Genomic DNA, 14,879 nt, shown 5'->3' on the forward strand with positions numbered 1-14,879 from the left:
GTAGGTCCTGGAACCAATGTTCTGTGTGTACTGAGGGATGACCACACCACATTTTCTTTGTCCATTGTTCTGTCAATGGACATGAGTGTGCCTGTTCAAGGTAGTGATTTCATCTCCATACCCATCAGGTGATTTCTTGTGCTGCCAGAACAGCAACTGTCTGAAGACCTGTGTTAGTGATATTTATACTTATTTTAAGGGGAAATGGGGGTGATAATGAGATGCTGAGAACCTCAGGAGCTTTCAGGGGTCCAGATGAGGGCTTGAACTGGAGCAGTGAGAGTGCTGATGGAGCAGAGGGGCAAAGCCAAGAGCCCCTTTTGAACCTAGAAGTGTGGGTGGGATGTGGGCTTGAGGAAGCAGCTGGAAGGTGACTTTGGGGACCGCTCTGGTGCGGTGTGGATGGTGTTTCTGGGAACCAGCACAGAGAACAGGGAAAGTGGGAGGCACGTAACTGGATGTCTTCATATCGGGGAGGCTGATCAAACGGGGTTGGCCAGAGGCGATAATGAACTTAATTTGGGTGTTTAATTCAGTTCCTTGTTTTACCAATGAGGTAACTGAGATTCTGAATGATGAAGTGACTAATTTGAGGTCACACAGCTAGTTGGTTATTAGAAAATCCTCTGGTTATTTTTATACCTGTCTAGAAGATTCACTGCTTGGTTATGCTGAGAGCATCTAGATACTACTATTAAATAGTTACCAGGTGAAAAATGTTATTAAATACACACGATAGCAGTGTTGCTGGTGTATGTTTTTATCTGGATCCATGACAGCAAACGGGCCATTGCAGGCCATTGGAAGAGAGAACCAGGCCTTGATTTCATGGTGTTATCATGGGGCTCTGTGCACGTGTGCTAAGCCTCTTCAGTCGTGTCTGACTCTGTGACCGCATGGACTGTAGCTGCCAGGCTCCTCTGTCCATGGGAGTCTCCAGGCAAGAACACTGGAGTGAATTGCCATGCCCTCCTCCAGGAGGTCTTCCCGACCCCGGGATCGAACGCGCATCTCTTACGTCTCCTGCATTGGCAGGTGGGCTCTTTACCACTAGCACCACCTGGGAAGCCCAACATAGGGCTAGCAGGCATGAAAACAGCAAGCAGACTTAGAGATTGGCCAGAACAACTTCATTTTACAGATGAGGAAACTGAGTCTCGGAGAGAAATAGAGTTGTATACGGCTGCACAGGTAACGGGGATTAAAATGAAGCCTCCCCCTGCCCCACTCCCCCCTGCCGTCTTCTGACCCTTCGGCTTAGTGATTTATGTGGGAGGGTATCCAGTCTCTTACCACAGCCATTGTACTAACCTTTGTGATTCAGCTGATTGCTTTATCATTTAATATCCCTTTCAGCTGAAAACTGAATCATGAGCCACGCCTACATGGCTATGGAGTGTGTGTTTATGTTCGACAAGAAATGGGGACCTACGTGGAGAACCAACTCATTTTCAATCTGGGCCTCCAGTATGACACTTCTTGGCTTAGAAGTTCCTTGAGGACAAAAATTCTGTATCTGCAGCACAAATCACAGAACCTGGACCATATCATCTATTCAGTAAATATGTGTCAAATGAGTGATTTGACCCCAGTGGCATTTTTTTTTTGAACTATATTCTTTGTTTAAAAAGTAAATCACCTGTGATGGATTCATCAGGTCTCTACTTGGTCCACATGTAGGCACTCACTAAGCATCACATGGTTCTCATTCTTTTCTTAAGAAACAGCGGAGAGGGCTGTCAGCTGACAAAGGCACGATAAAATGAGTGCTGGAAAGCCCTTAGTCTGAATGTGACCTCTTGCTGGAATGCCAAAAATACAAACTTGCCAAGTCTCCTGGCCCAGTGACCTCCATGTACAAAGGTCTTTTCTTTCTAGAAACAAGCCTTTTTCTTCTGGTTTCTGATCTGACACACATACCCTCACAAACTCAAACATACACACACACACACAATCCCTACGCAGGTGTAAGTCTATATAGTGTGTGCTTTCTTTTCTTTTCCTTTTTTTTTTTTTTTTGTATGGACCCTTTGCCATATATTTGAAATGTAAAATCTTTCTTCTTAAAGGCTGCCTTACTGTACTATGAAAACCCTGGACAAGCAGATTATTGAATAACCCATGACTTTGCCCTTCATCTGATTATTTCTCTGAAAGGGATCATAAGACATCCTGAAAAAGCCCAGAGGCCTTCAGAGTTCCAAGTGATCACAGAGGGCCTTTTTCCCCTGTCTTCCTGAAATGTCATGGCCTCCCTGATCAGTATCAAAGGAAATGCTGTATGCATGAGGATCTAAAACAACAGAAAAAGGAAATAAAAGAAATTTAGAACTCATTTGGGGAAAATGAAAGTTCATCTGTGGGCCTTGGGTCATATGAGGAGTATTATACCACTTTGTTTCATTGACTAGATGATTGTGGGGAATTTTTTAGAGTACTGGTATAACCCAAGTAAGGAATATTTTAGGACGGTCATGTGGTGGCCCTGGCGAAGTGCTTTTCTTTCCAGTGATATGTGCTTGAGGACACAGGCTCACACGCTAGGTGAGGAAGTCTTGACCTTCATGCGTTTTCATTAAGTGCTTATGGGTCAGTTCCTCTTACAATATGCAGTGCTAATGCCAGTGTGAACATGACCTATGAAAGAATTTGGTAGCTTGAATTAAAACTCACTGTCACAAAGCCTTGAACTCAAATGTTAAGTGTCCTTAGAGGTAGGTTGACCTCCAGATACATGCCAGTTTCAGCATTTTTTTAAAGAGAAGTTGGCTTATTCTATACACACTTGACTTTGTTTTAATTTCTGAAACTTCATAAAACTCTAAACATGAACAGATTCCCAAATCACAATAAAATAACTCTGCCTGGTCATACACTTCTGGAATTTGGGGTTCAGAAAACAGAAACCCAGTCTTCAGTATCTCCCATCTTCAGCAATTACCTGTGGACAGAGTTACAAGCAATAGGATTTTTTTCATATTTGTTGATCAGCTCAAATTCCTGTAATAGGCTTTCACAAACTCTGGTCTAGAACTCTGATTTCACTACCTTTGTCATGTTGTCTGTTATAATTTTTAACATTCTGGAGAAAGGGAGGAAAAACTCAAGTACCAGCTAGTTGCAAGGGACAGTACTGGGTGCTTTACATACATCAATTCATTTCATCCACATAACAGCCCTGTGAAGTGCATATTATTACTTCTGTTTTGCAGATGAGAAAAGCTAAACTTATTGTGTTTAAGAAACTTGCTAATATTCATTTAGAAAATTAAGAATCAGAGCAAAACTGATTCTAGCTGATTGGTCTAAATAAGACCAATCCATTTATTTATTTACACATTTATATGTCAGAAGGCTTTCCTTATCCAATAGATTGCAGACTAGTTAAGGGTATAGGTCATCTAGTTCACTGTCATATTCCTAGCAGGTAGCTCAGAAACTGGCATCAATGGATAAACATGTGTTCTGTTCAGCTGAGTGGAATGGGACACTCCTGGTACATAAACCCAGGGGAGAGATAGTACAAGACCATGGTTTAGTAACTGAGGGTATTCATTGTTGGTAAGTAACTATGAGCTTTGGATTAAAAAAGCTCAACTTTGGATTGTAACTTCTTAAGCTTGCATCTGTATAATCTGAAGAAGTTACTTAGCCTCTCTTGGTCTCACTTTAAAATGGGAATAATAATTGTACCTTCATGATTATTTATGAAAATCACATTTCTGATGGTTAGTGAATGTACAATAAATGCTAGCTATTACTATTATCCTTAACAGGAGTTAACTGCAGATGCCTCTGTAACATACTAATCTAATTAGTACTAATTGTCCCACTAAAATGTAAACTGCATGATGGGAGGTATTTTCATGTTTTTTTTTTTTTTTTTTTTTTAAATTTTTATTAGTTGGAGGCTAATTACTTTACATCATTACAGTAGTTTTTGTTATACATTGATATGAATTAGCCATGGATTTACATGTACTCCCCATCCCAGTCCCCCCTCCCACCTCCCTCTCCACCCGATCCCTCTGGGTCTTCCCAGTGCACCAGGCCCGAGCACTTGTCTCATGAACCCAACCTGGGCTGGTGATCTGTTTCACCCTAGATAATATACATGTTTCAATGCTGTTCTCCTGAAACATCCCACCCTCGCCTTCTCCCAGAGTCCACAAGTCTGTTCCATACATCTGAGTCTCTTTTTCTGTTTTGCATATAGGGTTATTGTTACCATCTTTCTAAAGTCCATATATATGTGTTAGTATACTGTAATGGTCTTTATCTTTCTGGCTTACTTCGCTCTGTATAATGGGCTCCAGTTTCATCCATCTCAATAGAACTGATTCAAATGAATTCTTTTTAATGGCTGAGTAATATTCCATGGTGTATATTATCATGTTTTAATCATTGTATTCCAAATATTTAGAACAGTACTGTCCAGTAGAACATTCTATGATAATGAAAATGTTCTCTATTGGGGTGTCTAATACTGTAGCCACAACCACATGTGGTTATCAAACACTTGAAATGTGACTGAGGAACTGAATTTTAAATTTTGTTTCATTTTAATTAAACCAAAGTAGGCATATGTGCTAGGGGTATATTGTATTAGCACAGTTCTGGAATGTTGCATGGTTCAAGGATATTTTAATAATTACTTATTACATCAATGAATCCCCTTGGGATTAAAAAAAAAAAACCCCAAAACAGGAGCTTTCTGGTTGTATATTTAGCGCATTTTTTATAGATAAGCAATGAAACACTTTACAGAGTGATCTGCTCATTCTGGAAGCCTTATTAGGGTCCAATATATGATTCAGTTTACAACAGAAATGAATTTCTGATTTCTATTTCTTTTTGGTGATAGGTCAAGAAAGATTTGGAAACATGACACGGGTCTATTACCGAGAAGCTATGGGTGCATTTATTGTCTTCGATGTCACCAGACCAGCTACATTTGAAGCAGTGACAAAGTGGAAGAATGACTTGGACTCAAAGTTAAGTCTCCCTAATGGCAAACCAGTTTCAGTGGTTTTGTTGGCCAACAAATGTGACCAGGGGAAGGATGTGCTACTGAACAATGGCCTCAAGATGGACCAGTTCTGCAAGGAGCATGGTTTTGTGGGATGGTTTGAAACATCAGCAAAGGTAATGTGACCTTAAAGGATAAACTTATTGTAGGCAGGATTCACAAAGAAAATGGCATATAATCATCATCATTATTATCATAATAATAGTGTATGTTTGTTTAGCGATTCGTAGTTCTCAAACTGCTTTAAGCTCTTTCTCATTTCAAGGGGATGGGTACAACTGTGACCCACAATTTAAGGTGTTTGTGGTTAAGCCAGCAAAGCAACCTGTGTATGTCACACTGACAGTATTCAGTAACTGTGTTCATGTATGGAGTGCATATGATATGTCAGTGGGATTTTTGTGTGTTTTCTCATTTAGGCCTCACAGCAGCCCTGGTGGGTAAGAATGATTTTAGTCAATGAAAGAAACAGGCTTCACCTTCAGTGTCAGTGCTTTATTCAACTATTAGTTGACTCCATCAACACTTAATATGTTTTACTGTGTATCAGAAACTGTGCTTTGCCCTAGAAATGAAAAGATGGCCAAAACACAGAACTAGCACATTGGGAATATTGGAATAGTGGGGTGAGAGAGTGGGTGGCAAATACGCCTGTAAGGAACATATTGTGGCTTGGCACTGCTCACCCTCCTGGTGGCAGCGAGCAGCAGGAAGTGTGGGCCAAGTCAGGGCCGGAAGACGCAGAATCCAGTGTGAGCGGGTGAGAGGCTGACCCTCCCCTCTGCACCCCACGCTGTTATCTGACATGTCAGGGGCACAACTTTTACTCTGCTCCCTTTGTCTCTGCGTCTCAGTATCAGAGAGATAAATAGTTTCATCATACATTTTGGAAAAAATTTAAAAAATCATAAATTAAAAGTAAATGGTTCAATATATTTTTCTGATATGTCCTATGTGCATATATATAAATGTGTGTGTATATATATATATATATATATATGTTTTACATTACTAAGGTTGCATTCTGCATAGTTGGAAATCACAATTTTTCCACTTATTTATTTGTGGAATACACATATTGTATACTTGTGGAGTACAGGCACTTTGCTAATTGTTTGGGATTCATCTTTCAGTAAGATAGGCATCGTCTCTGCACTGAGGGAAATTAACACTTAGGCTTTGCTGTGAACCTTTGAGTGCATGGTTTGGAAATAGAGCTTGAATGGACATCATTTAAATAGGCTGAAAGAAAGAAAGTGAAGTCGCTCAGTCGTGTCCGACTCTTTGCGACCCCATGGACTGTAGCCTACCAGGTTCCTCCGTCCATGGGATTTTCCACACAAGAATACTGGAGTGGGTTGCCATTTCCTTCTCCAGGAGATCTTCCTGACCCAGGGTTTGAACCCAGGTCTCCCGCATGGTAGGCGACGCTTTACCGTCTGAGCCGCCAGGAAATAGGCTGAGGAGGAGCCTCTGCAGGATTTTACACCAAAGGGTAGAGTGGTCAGGTTTGCCCTTGGGGACTCGGAAAGACAGATTGACATGGTAGTTATTGCATTCTTATGGGAAAACGACAAAGCCTGGAGCTAAGGTCATGGCTCTAGAGATTACTCTAGAGAAAAACCTGATGTGAGACTATCACTACAGTGAAAACATGAGCAGGAAGACTAAACAACTGCTTGGGGTGGGAGGCGCTGGAGCGGGAGGACGAGGCGGTGATGCCTCTTGTCTGACCTCTGGTTTCAGTCTTTGGTGGAGGGTCTCAGTGCCCGCCTTCTCCCAGTGCTGTCTCTAACTTGGCCTTATGAAGCATGCTTGTATGTGCTTCCCCTTCTTTCCTTTTAAAACCCTTTGCTTTCCTTGTTTTTTTTAGGATTTTTTCCTTAGATTTGGGACACAGTACCTGTTTTCTATTTCCTGGCTCTTATTGAACCTTGTTGGTTTGTTTGTTTCAAGAATTTATTGTTGTAAAGAGAGGTCAGCCAAGTAATACTCATGGATATGATTAAGTGATGGACATTTAAGAAACACTATCTTCCGCCCCGCCCCCCCATCCTCCACACCAAGTGGCACGTGGAATCTCAGTTCCCTGACCAGGGATTGAACCTGTGCCACCTGCATTGGAAGCAGAGTCTTAAAAGCAGAGTTTTAACTGCTGGACCTCCAGGCAAGTCCCAGAAATAGGACATTTTTAATAGCCTGGTTATTGGTGTTAGTCTGGCTTTTTAAAAAATTCCAAAATGTGGGTGAATGCATCCATTTACCCATTCCTTAGCCCCATACTCAACTTCATTCCATAGATCATTGAATACTCCTTCAAATTCCTTTCTTTCCTAAGAGTCTCCAGCCCAGAAGCCTCCAGGCACAGGGGTAAAAGACCAGAATTTTGGAGAACCCGTTTTCTCAATTAATTACCTTACACCTGGAGGGCAATCTATATTGAATGACTCATATTATATAAGGATATATTTAGATCCATCATTCTTTCATTCAGCAAATGTTATGGAACACCCATCATATACCAGACACTGGGAACAGAGAAATTTATGAAACAGGATCCTGACTTCATGTATAACAATAACAACAAAACCTAAGTAAAAATATATGGATATATCCAATATATATTGGGTAGCCAATGAGTACCAACAGAAAAATAAGAGAAAAAGAAGGAAGAGGCCTATGAATTTGGGGGGAGGGCTGAAATGTCTTGTGGGACAAGGACTTTCTTTCACTTCACGCTGACATTCCTTGCACAATGATTGCAGTGTCAAACTCTACTTAAGGGCATGATGTTAATTAACTTAAGGCCTGGCTGACCCACCATGCACTTCAATGCTGTATTTCTAATCCTCCAAATCCCCGAAAGTGTAAACTTTGAAGAGAAGCTTTGTGCAGAGAGAGGGCGGAGGGAGTTTCCCAAGGCTAAAGGGCACTAAACTGCTAATATGACCAAGAGGATACAAGGCCTCACTGTAGAAGGTGAAGCCTACACTTCTCTCCCCTCCAAGCATACTGCTGCTGAAATTGTCCTTCCGAATGTCTTAATAATGACAGTGGCTTTCCAGAGCCAGGCTAGTTTTCAGAGTTGACACCGAGGTGTGCAGGAACATTCCTGCCGCAGGAACAGTACTGCAGCCTTGCTTAGTCAAATTGCTCCCCAAAGTCTTTTTATTTTTAAGTTCTCTAATAAAGCTCTGCTTCCTTTCTGAGGATAGTATTTCAGCAGTTACAAAACAGAGGCCCAGCTCAGACCGTCTGCCTGAAGCTAAGATGGCAGCATTTGGAGGCAGCCACCAACCCATTCTTTGATTACCTTTGGGATCCGGGAACATTTCCCATAAAGATCTTTGTCTTAGAAAAGTGTCTCTCCTAACAACGTGAGTCCTCTTGGGTGACATCATTATCAGTCTGGTGATAAACATCTGATTTTCTTTTTTTTAATGTTTCCAAAACTTCTAATGAGCTAACGTCCACAGCCTCTGGCTTTGTTCTCCTGGCCGCCTCTTGCACAAATCCTGTGGGCATCACCAGCAGTTTGGTCATGCCCGAAGTGGAAACTGGCAGGATGTTAGAGGAGCTTGTTCTTTAGATAAGCCTGCTTTCTGCTGCTGACCCCACTGCCAAAGTAAATTTGCCCTCTTGCTCTTCAATCTTCTCAAGAAACTTTCTTCAAGAATTTTCATGTCGTGTGCTGTTGCTGGAATAAGCATGGTACCCTCTGGCTGTGAATTAAGACAGGGAAAAAAAATTAAAAATAAATGTATGAGCATCAGGTATTCAAATGAATACTCACTGGAAGGACTGATGCTGAAGCTGGAACTCCAATACTCTGGCCACCTGATGCAGAGAGCCAACTTATTGGAAAAGACCCTGATACCAGGAAAGATTGAAGGCAGGAGGAGAAGGGGATGACAGAGGATGAGATGGTTGGATGGCATCACAAACCAAACAGACATGAGTTTGAACAAACTTTGGGTAATGGTGAAGGACAGGGAAGCCTGGCATGCTGCGGTTCATGGGGTCACAAAGAGTCAGACACAATTTAGCAACTGAACAACAACAAATAGCAGTTTCATGGTGCAGCAAAACACCCATTTTCCCTGTGTTTTGGAAACTGCTGCATTTCCTGCATTTTCCAGTAACTGCTGAAAACACATTTGTTATCCTTGGGGAGTTTCTCACTAGGGAAGGCTCACCTCCCCAGAGAGAGCCCATAAAACTTTCTTCTTCTGCTTTCTTTGCAGCTAGAAAACAGACATTTGACCTAGATTTCATCTACAGACTGATTCATGAGTGACCAACTAGAGGATGGAGGTGCAATGCGGAACCCATTTTTCCCCACTCTGGGGAGGGTGGTGGCAGAACAGACTTTCATTCTTGGGACAGAGTGTGGTTTGCTGAGGCCTATGCTGGATGCAGAATCAAGATCTGGTCCCGCGAGCAATTGCATTCAAGTTGAGTTCCTCAGAGCTTTGCGATTACAGGACCTGGTGTTCAGTGGTGGCTGGTAGCAGTGCTCTCATCACCCTTGTTCTGAGTGGGATCTGAGTTTCTGGAAGTTTAGGCTCGATCTGGTTTTCCTAGACTACTGTTTCTATAGCATATGGAATAATTCTGCAAGCAACCCAACAAGCCTTGAATAAATGATTTCATATTTAGCTAGCATTGACTTCTGAGTCTTGAAAATTCAAATTAATAAACATGATCAGATGGATTTGAGAAAACCAACTTCACTGTCCCCTTTGCTGTTGGATTTCTCAGGCCTTTGATATCTTATGTGCATTCTGAATCTCTAGAAATAGCAATGTCTAGGTTCTTCCTGTCTGCTGTGTGTTAACTTTGTGTAGAATTTTTTATGTGTATGGACTCATTCAATCCTGGCATGATCCTATAGAGTAAGTATTAATGTTATTACAATTATAAAAAAAAAAAACATTGAGATGAGACCTAGGCGATTTCTCTAAAGTTATATAGTTATTACCTTATTCTTTGATTCTAACAGACAGTTTTTGTTCCTCCGTATATTAAGATTTCAAAACCAAGATATGTCTCTAGTCAGTGTGGATTTCTAGAATGATGGTGTGTCACACGTGTAATGGCATTTTTTTTTTTTTTTGTATTATCTCCTCCAAAAGGGGACTGTCTCAGGCATCAGTCTGTGAATGATTTTTGGTCATATAAAACACTTCACAAACTAATAGAACATGTTAAGGAAATGCTGTGAAGGGGAAAGACTGAAGGCAAAACGAAAAGAGGGCAGCAGAGAATGAGGTGGTTGGATAGCATCACCGACTCAACGGACATGGATTTGAGCAGACTCCATGGAGATAGTGGAGGGTGGAGGAGCCTAATGTGGTATATTCCGTGTGGTCGCAGAGTCAGACACAACTGAACAACAACAGTAAGGAAATGCTGGCCTAGAATTCTCTTGTAAAGGGAAAGTTTTCTGTATTTCATTGTTGTATTTTTTAAAAACTTTTTTGAATTTGTTGCAATATTGCTTCTGTTTTACCTTTTGGTTTTTTGGCCTTGAGTCATGTGGAATCTTAGCTCCCTGACCAGGGATCAAAACCTCACCTCCTGCATTGGAAGGTCAAGTCATAACCACTGAACTGCCAGGGACATCCCTGTATTTCATTGTTTAGTAAGCTTTTATTCATTATTATTATTGTTTAATTGCTCTGAAAGCTGAAATAAGCAGCAGTTAAGTGGCTCATTTTCTAGAAACTGCTTAAAGAGTAGAATCACACATCATTTATTTTTATAGGCTTTTAGAAAATATGTAATTAGAAATACAATGCATTTATACAAACCGGAAATGCATCGTTGAGCTTGGGTATGGGTAGATGGTTAGTCTAATTCATTTTTTAATGAATTGAGTATAGGACATTATTTTTTAAAAATCCTTTTATTTTTCAATCAAGTAGTAAGCAAGCCATCTCTGGCTTAGTCCCAATTTTTAAATGTCAATCCACGAAAAAATTCTTGATAGTCACTGGTGCGTTCATTGATTCAACACAATTTATATCGAATGACTGTTCAAGTCTGTGCTGTGAACACTGTGTATTAAACCTTTTCTGGGCTCAGAGCATGCTTTTAGGTGCCTGTTCTTAAAATGTCAGAATTTCCTGTCGGAAGTAGATACTCCACATTTTAGGCATCAGTCTCCAGAGACTGTATTTGGAATTGTAGGCTATGCCTCCCCTGACTTGGTTGGGGTACAGCATGTTTAACCCGGCATTTTTAGCCAATCTGCTTAAAGCTGGTTGTACTTACGAGCATAAAAGGAAGGGCCCAATCTGAAAATCCAAAACCAGAGCAAAGTTAGAAGGTATCATTTACAGGAAATGATGACAATGGTTAAGAGTCATGATCATTTCATACAGTGACCACTAGTCTGTAGTACAACTGTTTGAATCATCATTTCTGACAGATTCTTAATGCCCTGCATGAAAAATGGAATCATTGCTTGAAACTGAGAGTAGCTTAAGTATGAGTCTCAAATTCAAGCAACTCGTCTGTTTAGAAGTCATTATAAATTAAGAATAACATTTTAATTTTTAACTGTAGCTAATTAGTTCTCCTGAGGTTTTCTAAGTCTATGCTAACCATTTGCTAGGTAATGTGAAATCCAACTAAGACTAAGACACTGTAGGAAAATAAACACAGACCCTCAGAGCTTATGACCACAGCTGGGTGTGCAGGAGGCAAGGAGTTCTATCTGTCACCCTCTCCTGCAGGGTTCCCATTTGTATTACCTACAGTACAGGTCCTGCCTGCCTCATGCTTAGACAAGTGTTATAGACTCCAGACCTCGCTTGAGGTAGGCTATACAGCATGATGCTAAAAATTCAACCTATCCAAGGAACCACTTTGGTTTTTTCATAGTCCAGTTCAAGAATCTTCTGTAGGCTGTACTTCTTGATTCAAACTTGGACACCTGAAAGCCGGGGTCAGCCAGCGATGACCTGCGGGCCAGATGTGGCTGCCCCTCCATAGTAAGTGGAGGGGTATCAGAGCCCAGCCTTGCTCACCGGTGCCCTTGTCATCTGTGGCTGCCTTCCTGCTACACCTGCAGACTTGGTAGTTGCAACAGCAGCCTGTGGCTTTCAAAGCCTGAACTATTTATCATCTGATCTGACCCTCCACTCCTCATGTCTCACAACGGCAGCTGCTTCTCTTTGTGCTTGTGGCTTTACATGCAATAGCTCATCCTTGAAAGAGTCTTGTAAGTCCTTTTATTATTCTTGTTTTATGGATGAAGGGATTATAGTTTAGATTGGAGAACATAAATGACTTGCTAAAGATCTCACAGTTGGTAGGTTGTAAAGTTGGGATTTCCAACCAGATCTGCTCATTGTACAGCCAGCCACCACCCTGCACTATCTTATAGTCTTTTCCAATCTAGCCTTATTATATAATAACTGTTTATGGAGCAACTGATACATGGTTGACTAGAGACTGGGACACATAGATAAGTATTGGATTGGCCCAAAAGTGCATTCGGGCTTTTCCATAATGTCTTACAGACATCATACAGTGCACAGTTCACACCCTCAAACACACTCCCCAAAAGAATGATTTGGCCCCAAATTTCAGTAGTCCTGAGCCTGAGAAACCCCACATCCCATGCTTCATATTAGAATTTTCTAAATCCTCTAAGAAAAAGGCACTAATTGAATACGAGTTACTGTTGGTTGGCAGTTTTCTCTTAAGGAAAATCAAGTAGGGTGGACTTTTGAGTTTTGTGTGTTTACCAGGTAGGCAGTTGTATGAAAAAAGTTAGGAGATAATTCTTTCCAAATGATAACAGTTGTTGGATTGTGGGATGATGGGTGATCTTGTTTTCGTGTTTCTGGTGTTCATCTTTTAGTGTGATTATGTTGCTTTTATAATGACAAAGATAAATTTACAAATAACGATATAATAAAATTTAAAAAAAAGAAACTGTTGAGGCTTCTGTACCTTTTAAGGATTCTCTGCCTGAGGGGTTGATGCTAAGGGACATGGTCTGACACATGGTGGAGTTTTGCCTTCTCTGTTTCCCACCCACCTACTACTTTAATATCTGAATTTTAGTGTTCCCAGTATGCATGCTTTTTCATGCAGTTCCTTCTGCTTCAGATGTCCTCCTCTGGTCTTTGTCTTAGGTAGTTCCAGACATTCCACGTCTTTGTTCTCTTCCTACCCACCCCGTACAGCCTCTCCGATGTTTCCTTAAGGGACTCCATCTCTGCCACCTGCGCGTCTGCCGCCGGGAGGTGGCCTTTTGCTGGGCCAGCTCACACCATGTGGCTCAGCCCTCCTTCCGGATGACGGGTGTCGCCTACAGAGCTGAGGCAGGCTACGAGTCTCTGAGAGACCGTGTCTCTCTGAGCCCAGAAAAACCACCTTTTCCTCAGCTGGATCCAGGCTGTAGGATCACCGTGGATTTCTGAACCTGAGAAAAGACTCTGAGAAGCACAGAGGGTCACTTGGGCAGAGTACGGTGAGTGTGGGCGTGGATGCCGTGTAGGTAGGGGTCAGGCTCTCGCCTTGGACCCAGAGGTGTGTGGTTTGGGGCCAAACACTTAATCACGCTGAGCCTCTCTTTCTCATGTGAAAAATGGAGTTGTCAATCAATGATAGTAAGTGCAAAATGCCTGGAAGATTACTATGCAACAAATGGCTGGTCTCTCTCTTAAAAAAATACACATGTGTGCAAAAATTGCTCCCAGTTTCAGAGGCTTCCCTGGCAATCCTGCCCATTGGTCATGGATGCTTGTTCTAGAAGCAGCCTGTGGCACCTTCAATTGATTAACTCCTCTCTGATGATACCTTTAGAAAAATGTGTTAGGATTAGAGGACTTCTGGAGAAAAAGTTCTATTCAGCTGGGGCAGGAATTTTATGTTGGGATAGAGTATCAGACCCAGAAAGGGAACAGGGAGCTTTGTCAAATGAAACTCTCCCCTCAGATTTTTGCACAACCCCTCTGTCGATGCTACGTTACTGTCCACCCACCCCTTTGAGGATCTCTGCTTGTATTGAGAGGTGTTGCCCCTGGGAGTGTGTTGTGCTTCTTCATGGTGTGGAAGCAGGACCTGGAAGCTGGCAAATGATGCGCTTGATTCTAGGAAGAGTGAAGGGTGAAGGAAGGACGACGTTTCAGCTCTGTTCTAAAGGACAGTAGAAGAGTTCAGAAGGACTTGATGGGTTTCCTGGTGCCAGGACAGGGCGCCAAAATTCAAGGCAGGGAGAATCTGAAATCTTTGTCAGATTTCCACGTTTTCACCTTTAAAAGCCCTATCCTATCTGTCCATCATAATGATTTCTGTAAAAATCTTTTAAAGGAAAAAGGTCTGTCTTTCGGGATTTCCAAGAGGAAGGATATTCCTAAGGTTCTATCCACTCTGGAGCTTAATCTGCAGCACAGGTGAGAGGTATGGAAAAGTGTAGGTGAAGCAGGATGGGAAAAGCAAGTAGAATCCAATACCTTTGGGGTTGAAAATATTGCCTGGGTGCAGACCACGACAGATATGTCCTATTTGGTCTCTGATTTTCACTAGTAAACCATGGCTGCCATTCCCTGACTCAAAGAATGATTAAATACAACCAGACTCTACTTCTGAAATCAGCTTTCTTCCTGGATGTCTACCTCCAACGTGGCTTCTTTCCAAACCTCAGACTTCCAGGTCCCTCTGGATCTCTGCTTGGATCTTACCTCGACGACTCTTCAAATCCAACGTGTTGGAAACAAAATTTATTAGCTCTTCTGCAAATTAGATCATCTTCATGGGAGACCTCACATTCACCCAGATATTTGATCCATACACCCATAGAACCAGGTTACTTATCCTTCAGAAAGCCCAA

At 41.7% G+C, this 14,879-nt stretch overlaps 1 protein-coding gene across 1 annotated transcript in view; it reads left to right on the forward strand.

Annotated features, from left to right (window-relative positions):
* RAB38 (RAB38, member RAS oncogene family) overlaps positions 1 to 14,879 on the forward strand; it is a 111,025-nt gene that overhangs the window by 70,167 nt on the left and 25,979 nt on the right. The window contains exon 5 of the mRNA XM_020880142.2: positions 4,865 to 5,145. Coding sequence (XP_020735801.2) covers positions 4,865 to 5,145 — 281 coding nt within the window. The remainder of the gene's footprint in view (positions 1 to 4,864; positions 5,146 to 14,879) is intronic.

The sequence above is a fragment of the Odocoileus virginianus genome, chromosome 28 (assembly GCF_023699985.2).
Source record: "Odocoileus virginianus isolate 20LAN1187 ecotype Illinois chromosome 28, Ovbor_1.2, whole genome shotgun sequence".
Lineage (NCBI taxonomy): Eukaryota > Metazoa > Chordata > Mammalia > Artiodactyla > Cervidae > Odocoileus > Odocoileus virginianus.